Here is an 18,107-nt window from a genome sequence, read left to right as displayed (position 1 = left end):
ATATTTTTCAAGGGACATCAAACCACAAAACGTGGATTTTTTAAAAAATATTTTTCAAGGGACATCAAACCACAAAACGTGGATTTTTTAAAAAATATTTTTCAAGGGACATCAAACCACAAAACGTGGATTTTTTAAAAAATATTTTTCAAGGGACATCAAACCACAAAACGTGGATTTTTTAAAAAATATTTTTCAAGGGACATCAAACCACAAAACGTGGATTTTTTAAAAAATATTTTTCAAGGGACATCAAACCACAAAACGTGGATTTTTTAAAAAATATTTTTCAAGGGACATCAAACCACAAAACGTGGATTTTTTAAAAAATATTTTTCAAGGGACATCAAACCACAAAACGTGGATTTTTTAAAAAATATTTTTCAAGGGACACCAAACCACAAAACGTGGATTTTTTAAAAAATATTTTTCAAGGGACATCAAACCACAAAACGTGGATTTTTTAAAAAATATTTTTCAAGGGACATCAAACCACAAAACGTGGATTTTTTAAAAAATATTTTTCAAGGGACATCAAACCACAAGGGACATGAAACCACAAAACGTGGATTTTTTAAAAAAATATTTTCAGGGACCATTTGACCACAAAACGTGGATTTTTTAAAAAATATTTTTCAAGGGACATCAAACCATAAAACGTGGATTTTTTAAAAAATATTTTTCAAAGGACATCAAACCACAAAACGTGGATTTTTTAAAAAATATTTTTCAAGGGACATCAAACCACAAAACGTGGATTTTTTAAAAAATATTTTTCAAGGGACACCAAACCACAAAACGTGGATTTTTTAAAAAATATTTTTCAAGGGACATCAAACCACAAAACGTGGATTTTTTAAAAAATATTTTTCAAGGGACATCAAACCACAAAACGTGGATTTTTTAAAAAATATTTTTCAAGGGACATCAAACCACAAAACGTGGATTTTTTAAAAAATATTTTTCAAGGGACATCAAACCACAAAACGTGGATTTTTTAAAAAATATTTTTCAAGGGACATCAAACCACAAAACGTGGATTTTTTAAAAAATATTTTTCAAGGGACATCAAACCACAAAACGTGGATTTTTTAAAAAATATTTTTCAAGGTACATCAAACCACAAAACGTGGATTTTTTAAAAAATATTTTTCAAGGGACATCAAACCACAAAACGTGGATTTTTTAAAAAATATTTTTCAAGGGACATCAAACCACAAAACGTGGATTTTTTAAAAAATATTTTTCAAGGGACATCAAACCACAAGGGACATGAAACCACAAAACGTGGATTTTTTAAAAAATATTTTTCAAGGGACATCAAACCACAAGGGACATGAAACCACAAAACGTGGATTTTTTAAAAAATATTTTTCAAGGGACATCAACGTGGATTTTTTAAAAAATATTTTTCAAGGGACATCAACGTGGATTTTTTAAAAAATATTTTTCAAGGGACATCAACGAGGATTTTTTAAAAAATATTTTTCAAGGGACATCAACGTGGATTTTTTAAAAAATATTTTTCAAGGGACATCAACGTGGATTTTTTAAAAAATATTTTTCAAGGGACATCAGACCACAAAACTTGGATTTTTTAAAAAAAATTTTCAGGGGACATCAGACCACAAAACGTGGATTTTTTTAAAAAATATTTTTCAAGGGACATCAAACCACAAAACGTGGATTTTTTAAAAAAATATTTTCAGGGACCATTTGACCACAAAACGTGGATTTTTTAAAAAATATTTTTCAAGGGACATCAAACCATAAAACGTGGATTTTTTAAAAAATATTTTTCAAAGGACATCAAACCACAAGGGACATGAAACCACAAAACGTGGATTTTTTAAAAAATATTTTTCAAGGGACATCAACGTGGATTTTTTAAAAAATATTTTTCAAGGGACATCAACGTGGATTTTTTAAAAAATATTTTTCAAGGGACATCAACGTGGATTTTTTAAAAAATATTTTTCAAGGGACATCAACGTGGATTTTTTAAAAAATATTTTTCAAGGGACATCAACGTGGATTTTTTAAAAAATATTTTTCAAGGGACATCAACGTGGATTTTTTAAAAAATATTTTTCAAGGGACATCAACGTGGATTTTTTAAAAAATATTTTTCAAGGGACATCAACGTGGATTTTTTAAAAAATATTTTTCAAGGGACATCAACGTGGATTTTTTAAAAAATATTTTTCAAGGGACATCAGTTCACAAAGCGTGGATTTTTTAAAAAATATTTTTCAAGGGACATCAAACCATAAAACGTGGATTTTTTAAAAAATATTTTTCAAAGGACATCAAACCACAAGGGACATGAAACCACAAAACGTGGATTTTTTAAAAAATATTTTTCAAGGGACATCAACGTGGATTTTTTAAAAAATATTTTTCAAGGGACATCAACGTGGATTTTTTAAAAAATATTTTTCAAGGGACATCAACGTGGATTTTTTAAAAAATATTTTTCAAGGGACATCAACGTGGATTTTTTAAAAAATATTTTTCAAGGGACATCAACGTGGATTTTTTAAAAAATATTTTTCAAGGGACATCAACGTGGATTTTTTAAAAAATATTTTTCAAGGGACATCAACGTGGATTTTTTAAAAAATATTTTTCAAGGGACATCAACGTGGATTTTTTAAAAAATATTTTTCAAGGGACATCAACGTGGATTTTTTAAAAAATATTTTTCAAGGGACATCAGTTCACAAAGCGTGGATTTTTTAAAGAATATTTTTCAAGGGACATCAGTTCACAAAACGTGGATTTTTTAAAAAATATTTTTCAAGGGACATCAAACCACAAAACGTGGATTTTTTAAAAAATATTTTTCAAGGGACATCAAACCACAAAACGTGGATTTTTTAAAAAATATTTTTCAAGGGACATCAAACCACAAAACGTGGATTTTTTAAAAAATATTTTCACAAGGGCTAACGTGGATTTTTTAAAAATATTTTTCAAGGGATTTATTGTCCATTTGAAATATTGCCAAGTACATTAAAATCATTTTGGTACCTTTTTTTTATTCTGTCTACATTACAAAATTTCCAGCATCCAAAATGAAATACAACTTGGCCTTTCAATTTTCGGTTTTGGCCAAAGGGAAGGATGTTCTCACACCACATCTGTTTTACAAATATTCTATTATGTGAACTTTTACAGCTGTCAATGTACCAACATTGAACTCATTTAAATTATTCAAATCAAATTTAAATATATTTCATTTTCATAGTTCTTGGAATGCATAATTCAAATCCAATTATAAATATGAAAGGAATGAATGAACAGCTTCTGTTTTTACTCTCACTTCTGCTTTTGATTGGCAAAGGGGAAATATTCTTAAAGCACACTTTTTTCAATTAAAATCTCAAACATGTTTTTGTGTCGTCCAGTTTTTTAAGATTAAACTTATAAAAACTTTTTTCTTTGGGGTTTTGTTTTAATAGAAACTTTTTCAATTTTGAAAATTTTAATTTTTACTGAAATTCATGGTGGTTGCTAATTTTAGTTTTATTAAATTTTTTTTTATTTCAGTTCAATGGGTATTAATATGGGGCAGCAGCAGTCGGGGTTTAGCAGGATAAGTGCCAAAAGATATAAAGAAAATGTAAAAAAGAGAAAAGATGAAATTTTGTTGCTGTTGAATTTTGTCTAACCAATCAATGAAACAAAATGTAGACAAAAAAAGGGAAAATTTTTTTCATTGATTCGTTGGGGATGGGTATTGACTTGGGAAGAGGATGAAAGGAACTTGAAAAAGAAAATATTGAAAACAGTGCATAGGAGTCTTGGGGGTAAACGGAAATGGTCCTGGAATTGAAAAGGAAATTGAGAATAAAATGAAAAAATCGGACTGTTTGCCTAAACAAAACTAGCCTAGACCTAAGTGACTCCTGTGAAATCTGTTCTTCTCAACATATTATAAAAGGATAATTTTCGGGCTTAAAAAGGAGTTCAAAGGATAGGTGTTGAGGGTTTTTTGTATGAAGAGAAAAATTAAATTATCATTGATGATGAATTGAGAGAAAATGGTGTGAATTTGTTATGTTGGTTTGTGTGAACTTGAAAAAAAAACGATGTATGTAATTGTGTGTATGTGTAATGTACCTAAGTGTGAGTGTTGTATGTATGCATGTATGAATGTATGTTGTGTAAAAATGTATAACAAATGTATTGTTTCCCTAACAATGTTGTTGTGACTTTCAAAACTGTACTTATTTATTTATGTTGATACTGTTGTTTTTTCTATAAATTTTTAATACGTTTAAAAAAATTAAACAATTTAGCATTTTTATATATATAAAATATTTATAAAGTTGTATATATTCTACTTAGTTTTTGTACTTTTTTGTTGTTGTTGTGATAAACATATAAATACATATACATATAAAAATTATATATTGTACAGATTGATTTTTTGTAGCCTTTTTTCTAAAACTATCTACACTGTAACTATGGAATAATTGTAAGCTTACCTGGTGCCATAATGGGTTCGCCAATATTGACATAGAATAGAACATCCTTCTCATAGCTGCCTTCCTCAATAATGCCTATCGTTATGGTTTTTCTAAAAGGAAAAAAGAAAAGAAAAAACAAACAATTAGGAAAGGATTCAGAACACACAAAAGACAATCCGACCACAAATAGAGGATTTTTAAAAAAATATTTTTCAAGGATTCGCATTTTACAAGTATTAACAGACCACAAAACGTGGATTTTTTAAAAAATATTTTTGAAGTATTAACAGACCCCAAAACGTGGATTTTTTTTAAAAAATATTTTTCAATGATTAACAGACCACAAAACGTGGATTTTTTTAAAAAAATATTTTTCAATGATTAACAGACCACAAAACGTGGATTTTTTAAAAAATATTTTTCAACGATTAACAGTCCACAAACCGAGGATTTTTTAAAAAATATTTTTCAAAGGTTAAAAGTCTACAAAACGTGGATTTTTAAAAAAATATTTTTTTAAGAATTAACAGACCACAAAACATGGATTTTTTAAAAATATTTTCAACGGTTAAAGGTCCACAAGACGTGGATTTTTTAAAAAATATTTTTAAAGGATTAACAGACCACAAAACAGACCATAAGAACGTTAAAAACTTGGGTTTGGGCGTCGGGTTAGTAACCCTCCCCTAGAAAATAAACAGCCTACTATGAAAAAACGAAAGAAAAGAAAAACAAACCCCTCTAAAGTTGACGAACCCCGCAAACATTTTAAGGACCATGATCTGCGAATCTGCACCTGGAATGTTCGCACTCTTTATAGAGAAGGTGCAGTTCACGCATTGGCAGATATACTTGAGAAGTACAAGGCCGACATTCCTGCCATACAGGAAATACGATGGAACGGGAAAGGCGTCACAACAACACCTAAAGGTGACGCACTGTATTATAGCTGCCATGACGTAAAGCATGAGTTTGGTTGAGGATTCGTAGTTAGTCGGAGACTAAAACATCTGGTATCCAGCTTCACCCCAGTGAATGTTTATTTGCGCTCATGCTCCCCTGAAGAAAAGGGCGAACAGACCAAAGATATATGTTACGAGCGCTTAGAAGAAACATATGACCGTTGCCCTGCCCATGACATTAAAATCATTCTAGGCGATTTTAATGCCAAAATTGGAAAGGAGAATATCTTTGGCCCAACAGTCGGGAAATTCAGTCTCCACAGTGAAACATCTGACAATGGTATGAGGCTGACAGACTTTGCAGCTGCAAAAAACAAGGTAGTTAGCAGTACCAGATTTAATCATCGCGATATTCATAAGGGCACCTGGCTGTTTCCAGATCAAAGAACAAGTAATCAAATTGATCATGTTGTGATAGATGGAAGACATTCATCCAGCGTGTTGGATGTACGATCGTTCGAGTCGCAAACATTGATTCAGACCACTATCTTGTTGCAGCAAAGGTAAGTACCCGTCTAAACATTGCAAATAAAGCACGAACAGACACAACGCGGAAGTTGGACATCGATAGGCTGCAAACACAACAGATAGCCACAGCATATTCCACTCAACTAGCCCAATTGCTTAACGCGAGCACTCCTTGTCCCGATAACATAACAACACAATGGCAAAATATTGCCGACTCCATGCAAACAGCCGCAAAATCCATGCTAGGATTCCAGAGACCTCCACAAAGGAATTCATGGTATGACCAGGAGTGTCGTGCTGCTACCGAAGAGAAAAATGCGGCATATAGAGCTACTTTACAATCAGTAGCAACGCGTAGCGCACGAGAGAGATATCGGGAGAAAAGGAGAGAAGAGAAACGTCTTTTCCGCAAGAAAAAGAGAGAAATGGAAAAGCGGGAGTGTGAAAAAATCGAGGTGTACAGGAGCCAGAATGATGTCCGAAAATTCTACCAAAGAGTGAAACATCAAACAGATGGCTTTGGTACAGGCACATCCTCCTGTAGAGACCAGCAAGGTAATCTGGTAACAGATACAGATAGCGTGCTCAGGATATGGAAGGAACATTTCTCCAATCTGCTGGTATCCAATAGTAGCGAAGACGATGATACCACAGATCCAATCCCAGAAGATGGTATAGAATGTATACCACCCGGCCAAGATGAGGTAACAACAGCAAACAACTGGCTGAAGAATAATAAAGCAGCAGGAGCCGATGGCTTACCAGCCGAGATGTTTAAAACCGGAGACGAAGCGCTGATAAGGTATATGCACCAGCTAGTTAGCACCATCTGGCGGGAAGAACGCGTACCCGACGATTGGAACCTGAGCATCCTATGTCCCGTCCACAAGAAAGGAGATAAGACTGTATGCTCCAACTATAAGGGCATAAGTCTTCTCCCTATTGCCTATAAGATAGTGTCAGGGATATTGTGCGAACGACTAAAGCCAATGGTCAACGAAATAATTGTACCATACCAATGTGGCTTTAGACCTGGCAAGTCCACCATTGACCAGATATGTACCCTGCGGCAAATCCTAGAGAAGACCCAAGAGATGCAGATCGACACATTCCACCTTTTTGTCGATTATAAAGCAGCATTCGACAGTCCCCTCCGATCAAAGGTATTCCAAGCCATGTCTGAATTTGGTATCCCCGCAAAGCTCATCCGGCTTTGTAAGATGATTTTAACTGATACTATGTTCTCAGTTAAAATTGGAAAGAACCTCTCCGAAGAATTTTGTACCAAAAGAGGTTTCAGACAAGGAGACAGCCTTTCGTGTGACCTATTCAACATTTTGCTGGAAAAGGTAATACGAGATGCAAATGTCAAAAGAAATGACACAATTTACACCAATAGCCTCATGTTACTTGCCTATGCTGATGACATAGACATCATGGGACGATCAGTAAAGGAAGTAACTGATACCTTTAGGAAGGTCGAAGCAGAATCTGCGAAAGTGGGTCTGGCGGTAAACGGCGAAAAGACCAAATTGATGGTGTCGACGCGTAAAGCGTCCATAGAGCTCGGACCAACTGTGGAAGTTCGTACCTACAATTTTGAAGTAGTTAAAGACTTCGTCTACCTCGGCACTGCCATAAACACAACAAACAACATCGGTTGTGAAATAAGAAGAAGAATTCTATTGGCCAACATATGCTACTATGGTCTAAGTAAGCAATTTAAAAACAAAGCCACATCTCGTCAAACAAAACTAACCCGTGCTAATGTATGGCTCCGAAGCATGGGTACTTGCGCAAGCTTGGTGTGTTTGAGAGGAAAATTCTTCGAAAGATCTACGGGCCGATTTGCGTTGACGGTGAATATCGACGTCGTATGAACCACGAGCTATACAAAGGCATGAATATAGTTAAACGTATCGAGATGCAACAATTGCGTTGGCTAGGCCATATCATGAGAATGAGCGATGATGAACCCGCTTAAAAGGCGTATGAATACATGCCACTAGGCGGTGCACGCAGAATCGGCAGGTCTAAGCTTCGATGGAGCATACAAGTGGATGAAGAAATGAAAAGGCGCGGTATTCCAAAAAGTCAAGCGAGAATCAGAGAGGAATGGAGATCTTTTCTTAGTTCGGTCTATGGAACACATGTCCTGTAATGGGCCAACTAAGTAAGTATTTTTCAAGTCTTTACACACCACAAAACGCGTATTTTTAAAAAATATTTTCAAAGTTTAGCAGACCACAAAACGTGGGATTTTAAATAAAAAAACTTGGATTTTTTTAAATACTTTTCGAGAATGGAATCATAACTCGAATATTTCCAAAAATCTAGAAGTTTGGGAAACATGATTTTTCCTCCCCATATTTTGGTTATCTTCCGATGTAAACTTTCAAAACGCCTATACACGTGTTTTATATTTTTAGCTCTATTTTCATAGTCCATTCGAGTTTCCCTGTCACTTTGAAATAAAACTCTTTGCCTGCCTTTCGCACTATACACACACTTTTGCTAATAAATCGCACGAATACCAATGCCTAAATAATCCAGTCCTCAATTAATTACTTAATAATTAAAGCCCAAGATTTCCATTGGTGGTGGCAATAAATTTACACTAAGGCCTTGAAAATGTTAGTAGGAGTAATAAATCAAATAGTTAAATAGAATACATTTAAAATAATTTACAAATGAGAAATGATACAGTGACAAGATTTCAAATGATTTATGGACCGAAAGACTTAACTTAGAGATCTTAGAGAATTATTTATCTTTTGGTTTTTCGACAGGAACCCACTGTTACTCCTCTTTTCCCACTTTCATTGCCATAATTTCATTGAATATTTAGCATAACCAAATTTCAATAATTATTCCAAATTTCCAGTATTAATTAAATTAATACAAAATCATGTTCAATATGGTAAACTGTACATGGCCTCAGGATATGTGGATATGATTTACCAAATGGTGTAATGATACTACAACTACACATAACGGATACGGATATCAATATGGATGTGGTCACAGATGTTGTAGTTGTTTAAATCTCAATGCAATTATTTTTTATCGTTCTCATATGTAATGCCGAGAATCTCCTATATACATTTGTTGCTATGGTATTTACGCATTAAACATATCCTGACATAAGTTTGTTGTGGTTCGGACAACAATTTTAAGGTTTGTTAATTTTCCAATTTATCTGCCCCAAAAAATACTGCTGGTTGTAAAATGCAAATTATGATATGTTGATGACATTGACAAGGGTTGACATAAAGGGATTTCAAGGTTTAGATTTTATGTTGTTGTTGTTTTTTTTTTTTTTGGGGAAAATCTGTTTCAAACATATGTTTGTAAAGTAAAATTATATAAGGGCAGAATTTAAAGTTGTCAAAAAGCCCCGGGGTAAAATATTTATTCTTTGAAATTATTGGAAAAAAGGTTTGTTCTACTTTAAAATTGAGATAAAACAAGTAAGAAAAGCGTTAAGTTCGGTCGGGCCGAACTTTTTATACCCTCCACCACAAATTTCAGCCATTTTGGTGGATTAATGTGGCCACAACCTTCAAAATACCAAAATTCGGAATGTACCGTTCTATGGGGGCTATATGATGGCGTGGACCTATACCTACAAATTTCTGAGGGAAAGTTTTATACGCCTAAAGAAGACTAAATACCAAATTTCAGCCATCTCGGTGTGATAATGAGGCTAAAACGTTCAAAATATAGAAAATCGGGAGATATCGTCCTATGGGGGCTATATCAACACGTGGACCTATATAAACATTTTATGGAAGAAATGTTTCTTAGCCTCTGAAGACACAAAATACCAAATTACAACCAATTCTGTGGTCAAATGGGTCTAATACATTCAAAATATATTAAAATGACGCGTACTTTATATGGGGCCTTATATGGGGGCTATACCAAAACGTGGACCTATATAACCCAACTTTGGTAGCAATATTATTTGGCCTCTGGGGACACAAAGTACCAAATTACAACCAATTCGGTGGTAAAATGGGCCAAATATCATAAAAATTCCTTAAAACGACGACGCGTCACGCGTCATTTTGTATGGGGGCTATACGAAATCGTGGACCTACATAGCCCGCTTTCAATACCAAAAGTCCTACGTAAATATAACATATTTTTCCAAAATTTCATCAACCTACGTCAATCCGTTCGGACGCTAGAGTGATTTCCACAGACGGACAGACGGACGGACATGGCTATATCGATGTAGAATTGCACGCTGATCAAGAATATATATACTTTGTGGGGTCTACAATGATTATTTCGAGTAGTTACAAACGTAGTGACAAACTTAATATACCCCCATCCTATGGTGGAGGGTATAAAAATAAAATTGACTAACAATTTTAAGGAAGATAAAAATCCTAGAAATTCCTTCATTTGGTTCAAGTTCTCAGGAAATGTGGCCAGGATTACCACATTCAGAAATGGGCGGGTGAATTTTAATGATTTTCAAATCTTAACAATAAATCTTAACAACAGCTGCCAATGATTTTAAATTCCTAATGTAATTGAATATTTCAGAAATAGTTTGCTTCAATTAAATTGATCACAAATCTAATATAAATAGTTTATTTCAAAACAACGTTTTTTTTCTTCTCCAATTTCACATTCATTCATAAATTGCCGAAAAAAAAGAAAAATCTTTTTCAAGAATACTTCAGACATTTCTTATTTGTCGTCTGATTCTTATACCAATCATCAATGGATGAATGGAAATGCTTTTTCAAGTGACCTTCTTAGTAATTCATCTTGAATACAAAAAATACATATTTCAAATTAACTTCTTGAAAAAAAAAAAATGAAATATTCAAACAGTCAAAATAAAATATGGCTCTTAACATTTCAAATGGTTGTTGATAACGGGACTACTAATAAAAAAATTGAATGGCAATGTCTGGCTTATTTTTAGATTAATGGCGAAAATATGCTTTCATCTCGATATTCTTTTTTATTACTCTGTTTGATATTTGTTGTTGTTGTTTTTTAGTAAATATACATATTAAAGAAAAATGTATAAGGTCAGGGACAACAACACCTCCCGCACGCAAAAATATGAAGCAACCAAATCGTATTACCTACACAATTATGTATAAGAGAAATTATTCTTATATTCTTCAATTCCTTCCTTGCATCTGGAAATGGATATGATAATATATATTATGACGCCCGAAATGTATATAGTTGTAATCAGGACAATCTTAAAAAAATAAATATGTTGAAACAGCGGTTTAACTGCATTTAAGCCCGAAATGTTGAACTTTTGTAAGGGAGATGCCCAAAAGTTTTGTCAGATATAGACCTTCTTGGTACATGGGGTACCTTTGGAAGAAATATCGTCGGTGTCATGCTTAAGTGTTCCATACGCCATTTGCCCTTTGTGAGATAATCGCATTTTAATGTTTAGCGTCACAATTGCGTGGAGCTGACTAAAGAAATATTTATATTTTGACTTGAATTATTAATAATAGCATATAGAACCTATTTGCAAAAAATAGTGTATATAGAGAATTTTTTAAAAATATAATTTTTGTCGATTTTTCCATATCTACACTTATGACACAAATGTGAAATATTGTACACCATATGGAACAAAGTGAAAAATTCCATCTTTGCCTCAACAAATTAATAACTTCTAATAGTACGTTTATATATAACCAAATTTAACAAACCCACTGGGTTTTAAATGTTAATTCCATTGCTTATATTTCAAATAAATCCTCATAAAGAAGGTTAACCCTGCAAAAGGCTATAATATAAACATGGCCTAAATAGACAATTAGAGTTCTGATTTTTGAAACGTGTTTTTAAACTTGTAAATTTTTAAAATATTAATTTCATAATTGAAAAAGGTTTAAGATTTGGCGTCGAAGCGTGGATATCTCGGAAACTAGAGCAGATAGGAGAGAGCCGATCAAAAATTCAGAAAGAGCATACCGGAAAACCATAAAAACCACGTGTATCTCAAAAAGTCAAAAATATGCGTATGGAACACTTAAGCATGACGCCGACGATATTAGGATATCCAGGGTTTTCTTCGAAGGTAGCCTGATTATGTAAATTTTTGGCGTGGACAAGTCCATGTATCCCGAAAGATAGGAAAAACCGACGGTAACCAAGAACATAAAAAACACTGTAAAAAGCGTTATGTTCGACCGGGCCGAACTTTCTACCATGAACTATTTGTATATAGTTAGTTTATAAACCAAATTAAATTCCCTTGCTATAATAGAAGCGGGACGCGCACACACAAAACGAATATTATTATATGCAGTGAATGATGAATGAGATTCCGACCAGTTTCGGATTTTTATAACCTCAGCATTTATGCAAACGAGGGTATATACACTTTCATACGGGTAAAATGTGCCTCATCGAAATAATGGTTTTAGACCCCAAGTATGTTTGGACGAAATCCGTTTCGGACAATTTCGAGTCGATTTAGCAATGTCCGTCCGTCTGTCTGTCTGGCTGGTGCGAACGGATTAACTGATCTGTCCTTCGTAATATTTTGTCTAAACTTATTTTAAGTTCAAAGATGGGCCATACCGTTCCACTCCTTCAGGTACCTCCCCCCCACAAAAGTTCGAAAAAGTTCGGAAAAATTGTGCGAGCGACCATACTTTACACATCGTAAAATAGTTAAGTTAAGACATAGTTAAGTTTCCAATATGAACTCTATCGGTCGACTCCTTCGGGTACCTCCCACACAAAATTCGGAAAAGTTAAGTTTAGGACCTGCCATCGAATCGCTTTGATTTTTGTTGTAACAACTTGTCTTCACTGCCCCCTATACGACGGTAAAAGTTTCATCAGGGGTCAAGTCCATACTTCCGGTGAAATAGCCTGAAAGTTGCAAAAAATCCCTATGACACGGTGAATAGTGGTTTGAGCGCAACATAACTGTCGAACAGATTTGCCAATTTGGTTCAAAATTTGGCCTTCGTAATATTTTGTTCAAACTTAGTTAAGGTTCGAAGACAAGACATATCGGTCCACTCCTTCAGGTACCTTCCCCACAATAGTTCAAAAATGTTCGGAAAAATTGTGCGCTCGATAACTCTTGAAGGGAGTGACCGATTTGGTCCATACTTTACTCTTCCTAACATATTTACCAGATATAGATCAGATTCGAATATGGACTATAGTGGTCCACTCCTTCGGGTACCTCCCACACAGAACTTCGGAGAGTTCATTTTAGGACCAGCTCTTGAATCACTTTGATTTTTGTTGAAGTAACTTTCATTCGCTGTTACCCTACGACGCACAATGGTTCAGGAATCAATTTTCCTGGCCAAAAATCAAAATTTTGTTTTGTCAAAGATATTTAATTTCTATATGGGATTCGATAGTAAACATATTGAAGCTAAGGAAACCAAAAAATTAGGACCAAATATTGGAAGGTGTGGGCGTGGCGTGCCCATAAAGACGAGCATTTTCCCCATTTTTGGGAAATACGTCATTTTTGCAAATTTCTGGAGAAAGACGGAGCTATTTCTCTGAAACTATAACAGATATTGTGTTCATTGTTTTTTTGTAAGGTAGGTAGGATTGTGGCCTTTAAAAATCGTTTTAGCAAATTACCGTAGCTTTTACACAACATGATCTATTTTATTTTTCCTCGGGTACTAAATTTTATGAAATTCCAAATTTAGTGGACTAGAACTTTTGTGGAACAACATGGAACAAAGTTCTGTTTTCACAGAAAGATGCCCGAAAGTCTCCTCTTCCAGCCCATATATACTTTTGTTCCCGTCCCGTTCCGTCCGTTTAACACTTTTTTAAATTTATTAAAATTACATGGGTAAAAATGTGTATTTTTCTATACTGTTTCCATATTAATTACAGTTTTTTGACACAAATTACAACTTTTTTGAGTATATGAGTTTTTATACGAGTTATATAAGTTTTATTTAAACCCAAGAAGAATTTTTTTAATTTTTGAAAAAAATTTAATTTTTTTGTAAATTTTTTTTTACAAATTTGTTGAAAAAATTTTTTTTTCGAAATTTTTTCGATTTTTTTCTTTTAGTTTTTGTTTGGTAATTATTGTGTTTATTTGTTGGTGTTTGACCATCTTTAATACATAGGAAGATATAAAAACCACAAAAATACTCATATTTTGATGAAAAATAGTTAAAAAACTCAAAAGTTTCACTTTGACCTTGAATTTCTCTGCAACTACCAAACCGAACTTGACCGCTTATAATTCGTCTGAAAGCTGATTGTGTTATCTGTCTAACAAAAAAAGAATTATGAATATATCTCTATCCGTTCAAAAGTTACAGAATTTTGACCAGGAAAAAACGATTCTGAACCACTGTGCGACGGTAAAAGTCCAAACGTAGTTTCAGTATATTTTTAGTCACATTTTCAAACCGAATTTGACATTTCGACGCCTCCAAACAATAGTATGCTAAGTCGACTTAGCATGTTTTCAAGTTCTTTACATTTTTATATTTAACGTCCTTTAACTTAAATTCTGTCAAATTTTGGTAATTTTCGGACAATCCGAACAGAAGTTATAAACAAATATTTACTTAGCATAGTACTGAAGGTCAAAGAAATTTCCAAACTTTTAGAGCTTGTCCTGCAAATCTCACTGTTCAGAATTAGCAAACTATTATTTGGAGGTGTCGAACGTCCTTTAACTTAAAGTCGTCAAATTTTGGTAATGATCGGTCAATCCGAACAGAAGTTATAAACAAATATTGACTTAGCATAGTACTGAAGTTCAAAAAAATTTCCACACGTTGAGAGCTTCTCCTGCAAAACTCACTTTTTAGACATAGCATACTATTATTTGGAGGTGTCGATTTGAAGTTCCTACTACCTCCCGATTTTCGGTATTTTGAGGATTTTAGCTACAATTTATAACCAAACTATCTGTGATTTGATATTTGAGGTTCTTAGTGGTCATGAAAGTATCCACCAAAAATCGTCAACATTGGTCCATGTTTTGGCATAGCCCCCATATAACGGACCTTCCCGATTTTCTGTACTTTGAGGGTTTTAGCTTAAATTTTTAACCGAACTGGCTGTAATTTGACATTTGAGGTTCCCAGTGACCACAAAACTTCTTCACCAAAAATCGTTAACATGGGTCCATGTTTTGGTATAGCCCCCATATAACGGTACCTCCCGATTTTCGGTATTTTGAGGATTTTTAGCTACAATTTTTAACCTAACTAGCTGTAATTTGACATTTGAGGTTCTCAGTGACCACAAAACTTCTTCACCAAAAATCGTTAACATGGGTCCATGTTTTGCTATAGCCCCCATATAACGGTACCTCCCGATTTTCGGTATTTTGGGGGTCTTAACTACTTTGTTTGTCGGAACTACCCGTAATCTGACTTTTGAGGTTCCCTGCGGTTATAAAACTATTCCACCAAAATTTTTGAAAGACAGGTCCACACTTTGTTATTGCCCCATTGGTGGTAGCTTTCGCCGGGCTAAACACATTTTTATATTAAATTAGTGATCGAAACATTTTTCCACCTAAAATTGTGAAACTATTTATTGAATTTTAATTAAGATTAGATTATGGTGGAGGGTATAAAAAATTTGTCCCGGCCGAACTTAATGAATTTTTTGTTGTTTTTCTTTGTCTAGATTGAACGTTTTCTGTAGATAAAGGGATCTTCTATAGATGAACGACAACACAGAGGGAGCATCAATGGATAGAAGACTTCTGAAAACGATCTTCTGCAGAAGACTGCTGAAGACATCTTACGTATATAGAAGTGGGATTCTTTTCTAGAAGAAGATCGCATAAAATGGTCTTTTAATATGGTATTCCTAGTAAGGTCTTCTATAGATAAAAGGCCGCATAAAGGAGACTTCAATAGATAAAATACCAAGTAAAGTATCTATGTCCACAATTTGTGGCAGGGACGTATTCTGAGCGCAGGGAGTCCTACATTAAAATTTCACAATACCTGAAATCGGGCGGTGCCGTATGTCCACAATTTTAGGACAAACTTTAAAATACGTGAAACTGGGTGGTATTTTCAAAACGTGGGCCTATGTATGTCCATAATTTTTGGTGGAGAACTTTTTGGACGACTTTGCGCTCTAAATGCGAAACTACATTAAATTTGGACCCAAAACGACGATTAAAACTTCAAAATACATAAAACCGCAGGGTACCGTTATACGGGGGCTATTCAAAAATGTGGACTTATGTTCACAATTTTTAGTGGAGTAGTTTGTTTGACCACTGTATATTCTAAATGCCAAATTTCATGCATTTTTGGCAGATAACTTTGATGGGTACCGTATGGAAGCTATTTTAAAACTTGGGGGCTATTCCATTCACAGTGTTTTGAACACAGGGGACCCTTAATGGCAACTTTTGGCAAATTCGGTAAGATAATATAGCTATAAACTTCAAAATAAATACCGTTGTATGGGGTCTATTTCACAATTTTTAGTAGAGAATTTTGTTTACCAATTTCAGTATTAAGCACGAAGTTACATACAATTTAGACCCAAAACGTCGACGAAAGATTCAAAATGGATGAAATCGGGGGCGTTATTATTTATTTGTGGGTTATACCAACACATGGGCCCACGTTGACATTTTTTGGAGAGAAGTTGTGCGACCACTGCAAACTTTAAATGTTAAATTACAGGTAGTTTCGTAAAAAAATGTAAACAAATTTCTTGAAATACCTTAACTCGAGAGGTACCGTTACATGGTGGCTACACCAAAACATGGACCCACGTTGACAATTGGTGTTGGAGAAGCTTTGTGACCATTGGGGACCTCAAACGTCACATTATAGCTAGACCTGACATAAAATGTTGATGTCAATTGTGCCATGATAAAATTAACTCAATATATAGAAAACAAAACTATTGTAAAAATATTTTCATTTTTTTATTTATTTATTAACATTTGATTGTTGTCAGTTAAAGGCAACAACAACGAAAAACGTGTAAGAACATTTAATCAGTCATTATCAAAGTTAAATAAATTAAAAACATGCAAACCCCTCTCCCCCTTTAGTATTATACACGGTGAGTAATAATTTATGACAATCGATGGTCAATATAACGGTCCAAACACACACAACAATTGATAGAAGTTTGGATTCATGTAGAACAAAAAACTCTCGGATTTCCATTGATTTATTAATACCGTATTTGCCTTTTCGTCATAATGATTGTACAATGATTTTGCTCAAGGTGTTAATGGGATCTGATTAACTTTTAATAAACCACACAAATGAAATACAATTGAAACGAATGAAATAAATTATCACAAAATAAAGAAATAGGAAAATCCCTGAGGGTGATTTTTGGCTTCATGCATTTGATTTTCGATCGCTTATATAAAATGAGGAAAATTCGAGATTTTATTGTTTATTATATAAGGTGAAATCTACATAAATAAAAATTAAATGTCGTTCGTTGGTAATGGCATCTGTTGAAAACGGCTGGGCCGATTTTGATAATTTTCAACTTAGGGTTTTATGCAAAGAAAATTTGACCACTCCCACCTTTTTTTCAATTTTCAATTTCAATAAAGACAGGGGACATGGAAGATAATAAATCCTAAACAGCATCGATGGGCGAAAAAATCCGACAAAGTCCGCAAAAGAAAAGGATTTTTACAGACAAAATCAGTTGTTAAATTTAAAATCCTCCTCCTTTCTACCGAAGAAGTAAGGTAGGAAGTGCCTATTTTTGAATTGTAAAGCTAGAGTCCATAAAAAGCTGCAATTAAAACTCATTACGACGGACCAGCAACGCGGACCGTGGTCTGCTAGTATTTAATACTATTTCTAAGATGAAAGTGGCGACCAACATGGGCCTATTTAGCGAGAAAAAAAAATAAATTTTTTTATTATGATAATGTGAGACAATATTTTTTTCGTTTTTAGAGATTTTTAGAAAATAAACAATTAAAAGGTTTTTTTAAAAAGCAATTAGAAATATATACAAATTATTTTTTAATACAAGATCAAAGGTATTTATGCAGCCTGAGTTCTCACTCTATTAATAAGCTATACAAAAAAATTGACGATATAGGCCGAAGTTCCGCGGCAACGTCCATACAAAGGTAACTTCCGACCTCAGGCTTTTGCGTCACCTTCGAATTAAATCAGTGGTAGTTTTGTATTTTGGGTACCCAGTGGACAGAAACCACCCTTCCCTCTTA

The 18,107-nt window shown here is 33.8% G+C and overlaps 1 protein-coding gene across 50 annotated transcripts in view; it reads right to left on the bottom strand.

The window, feature by feature from the left end:
* The window catches only part of Calx (sodium/calcium exchanger 3), a 534,678-nt gene that overhangs the window by 71,756 nt on the left and 444,815 nt on the right, over positions 1-18,107 (bottom strand). For 48 of the 50 annotated variants that reach the window (XM_073959657.1, XM_073959645.1, XM_073959656.1 and 45 more), the window contains one exon: positions 4,494-4,585. In XM_073959657.1, the coding sequence (XP_073815758.1) occupies positions 4,494-4,585 (92 nt within the window). Of the gene's footprint in view, positions 1-3,498; positions 3,517-4,493; positions 4,586-18,107 lie in introns of all 50 variants that reach the window. The other 2 variants (XM_073959647.1, XM_073959646.1) reach the window with 1 other exon arrangement.

The sequence above is a fragment of the Musca autumnalis genome, unplaced genomic scaffold (assembly GCF_047663935.1).
Source record: "Musca autumnalis isolate F117 unplaced genomic scaffold, ASM4766393v1 scaffold_1, whole genome shotgun sequence".
In the NCBI taxonomy this organism is placed as follows: domain Eukaryota; kingdom Metazoa; phylum Arthropoda; class Insecta; order Diptera; family Muscidae; genus Musca; species Musca autumnalis.
The sequence above is the reverse complement of the archived record's forward strand: the minus strand, read 5'-3'. Positions and strand labels throughout refer to the sequence as shown.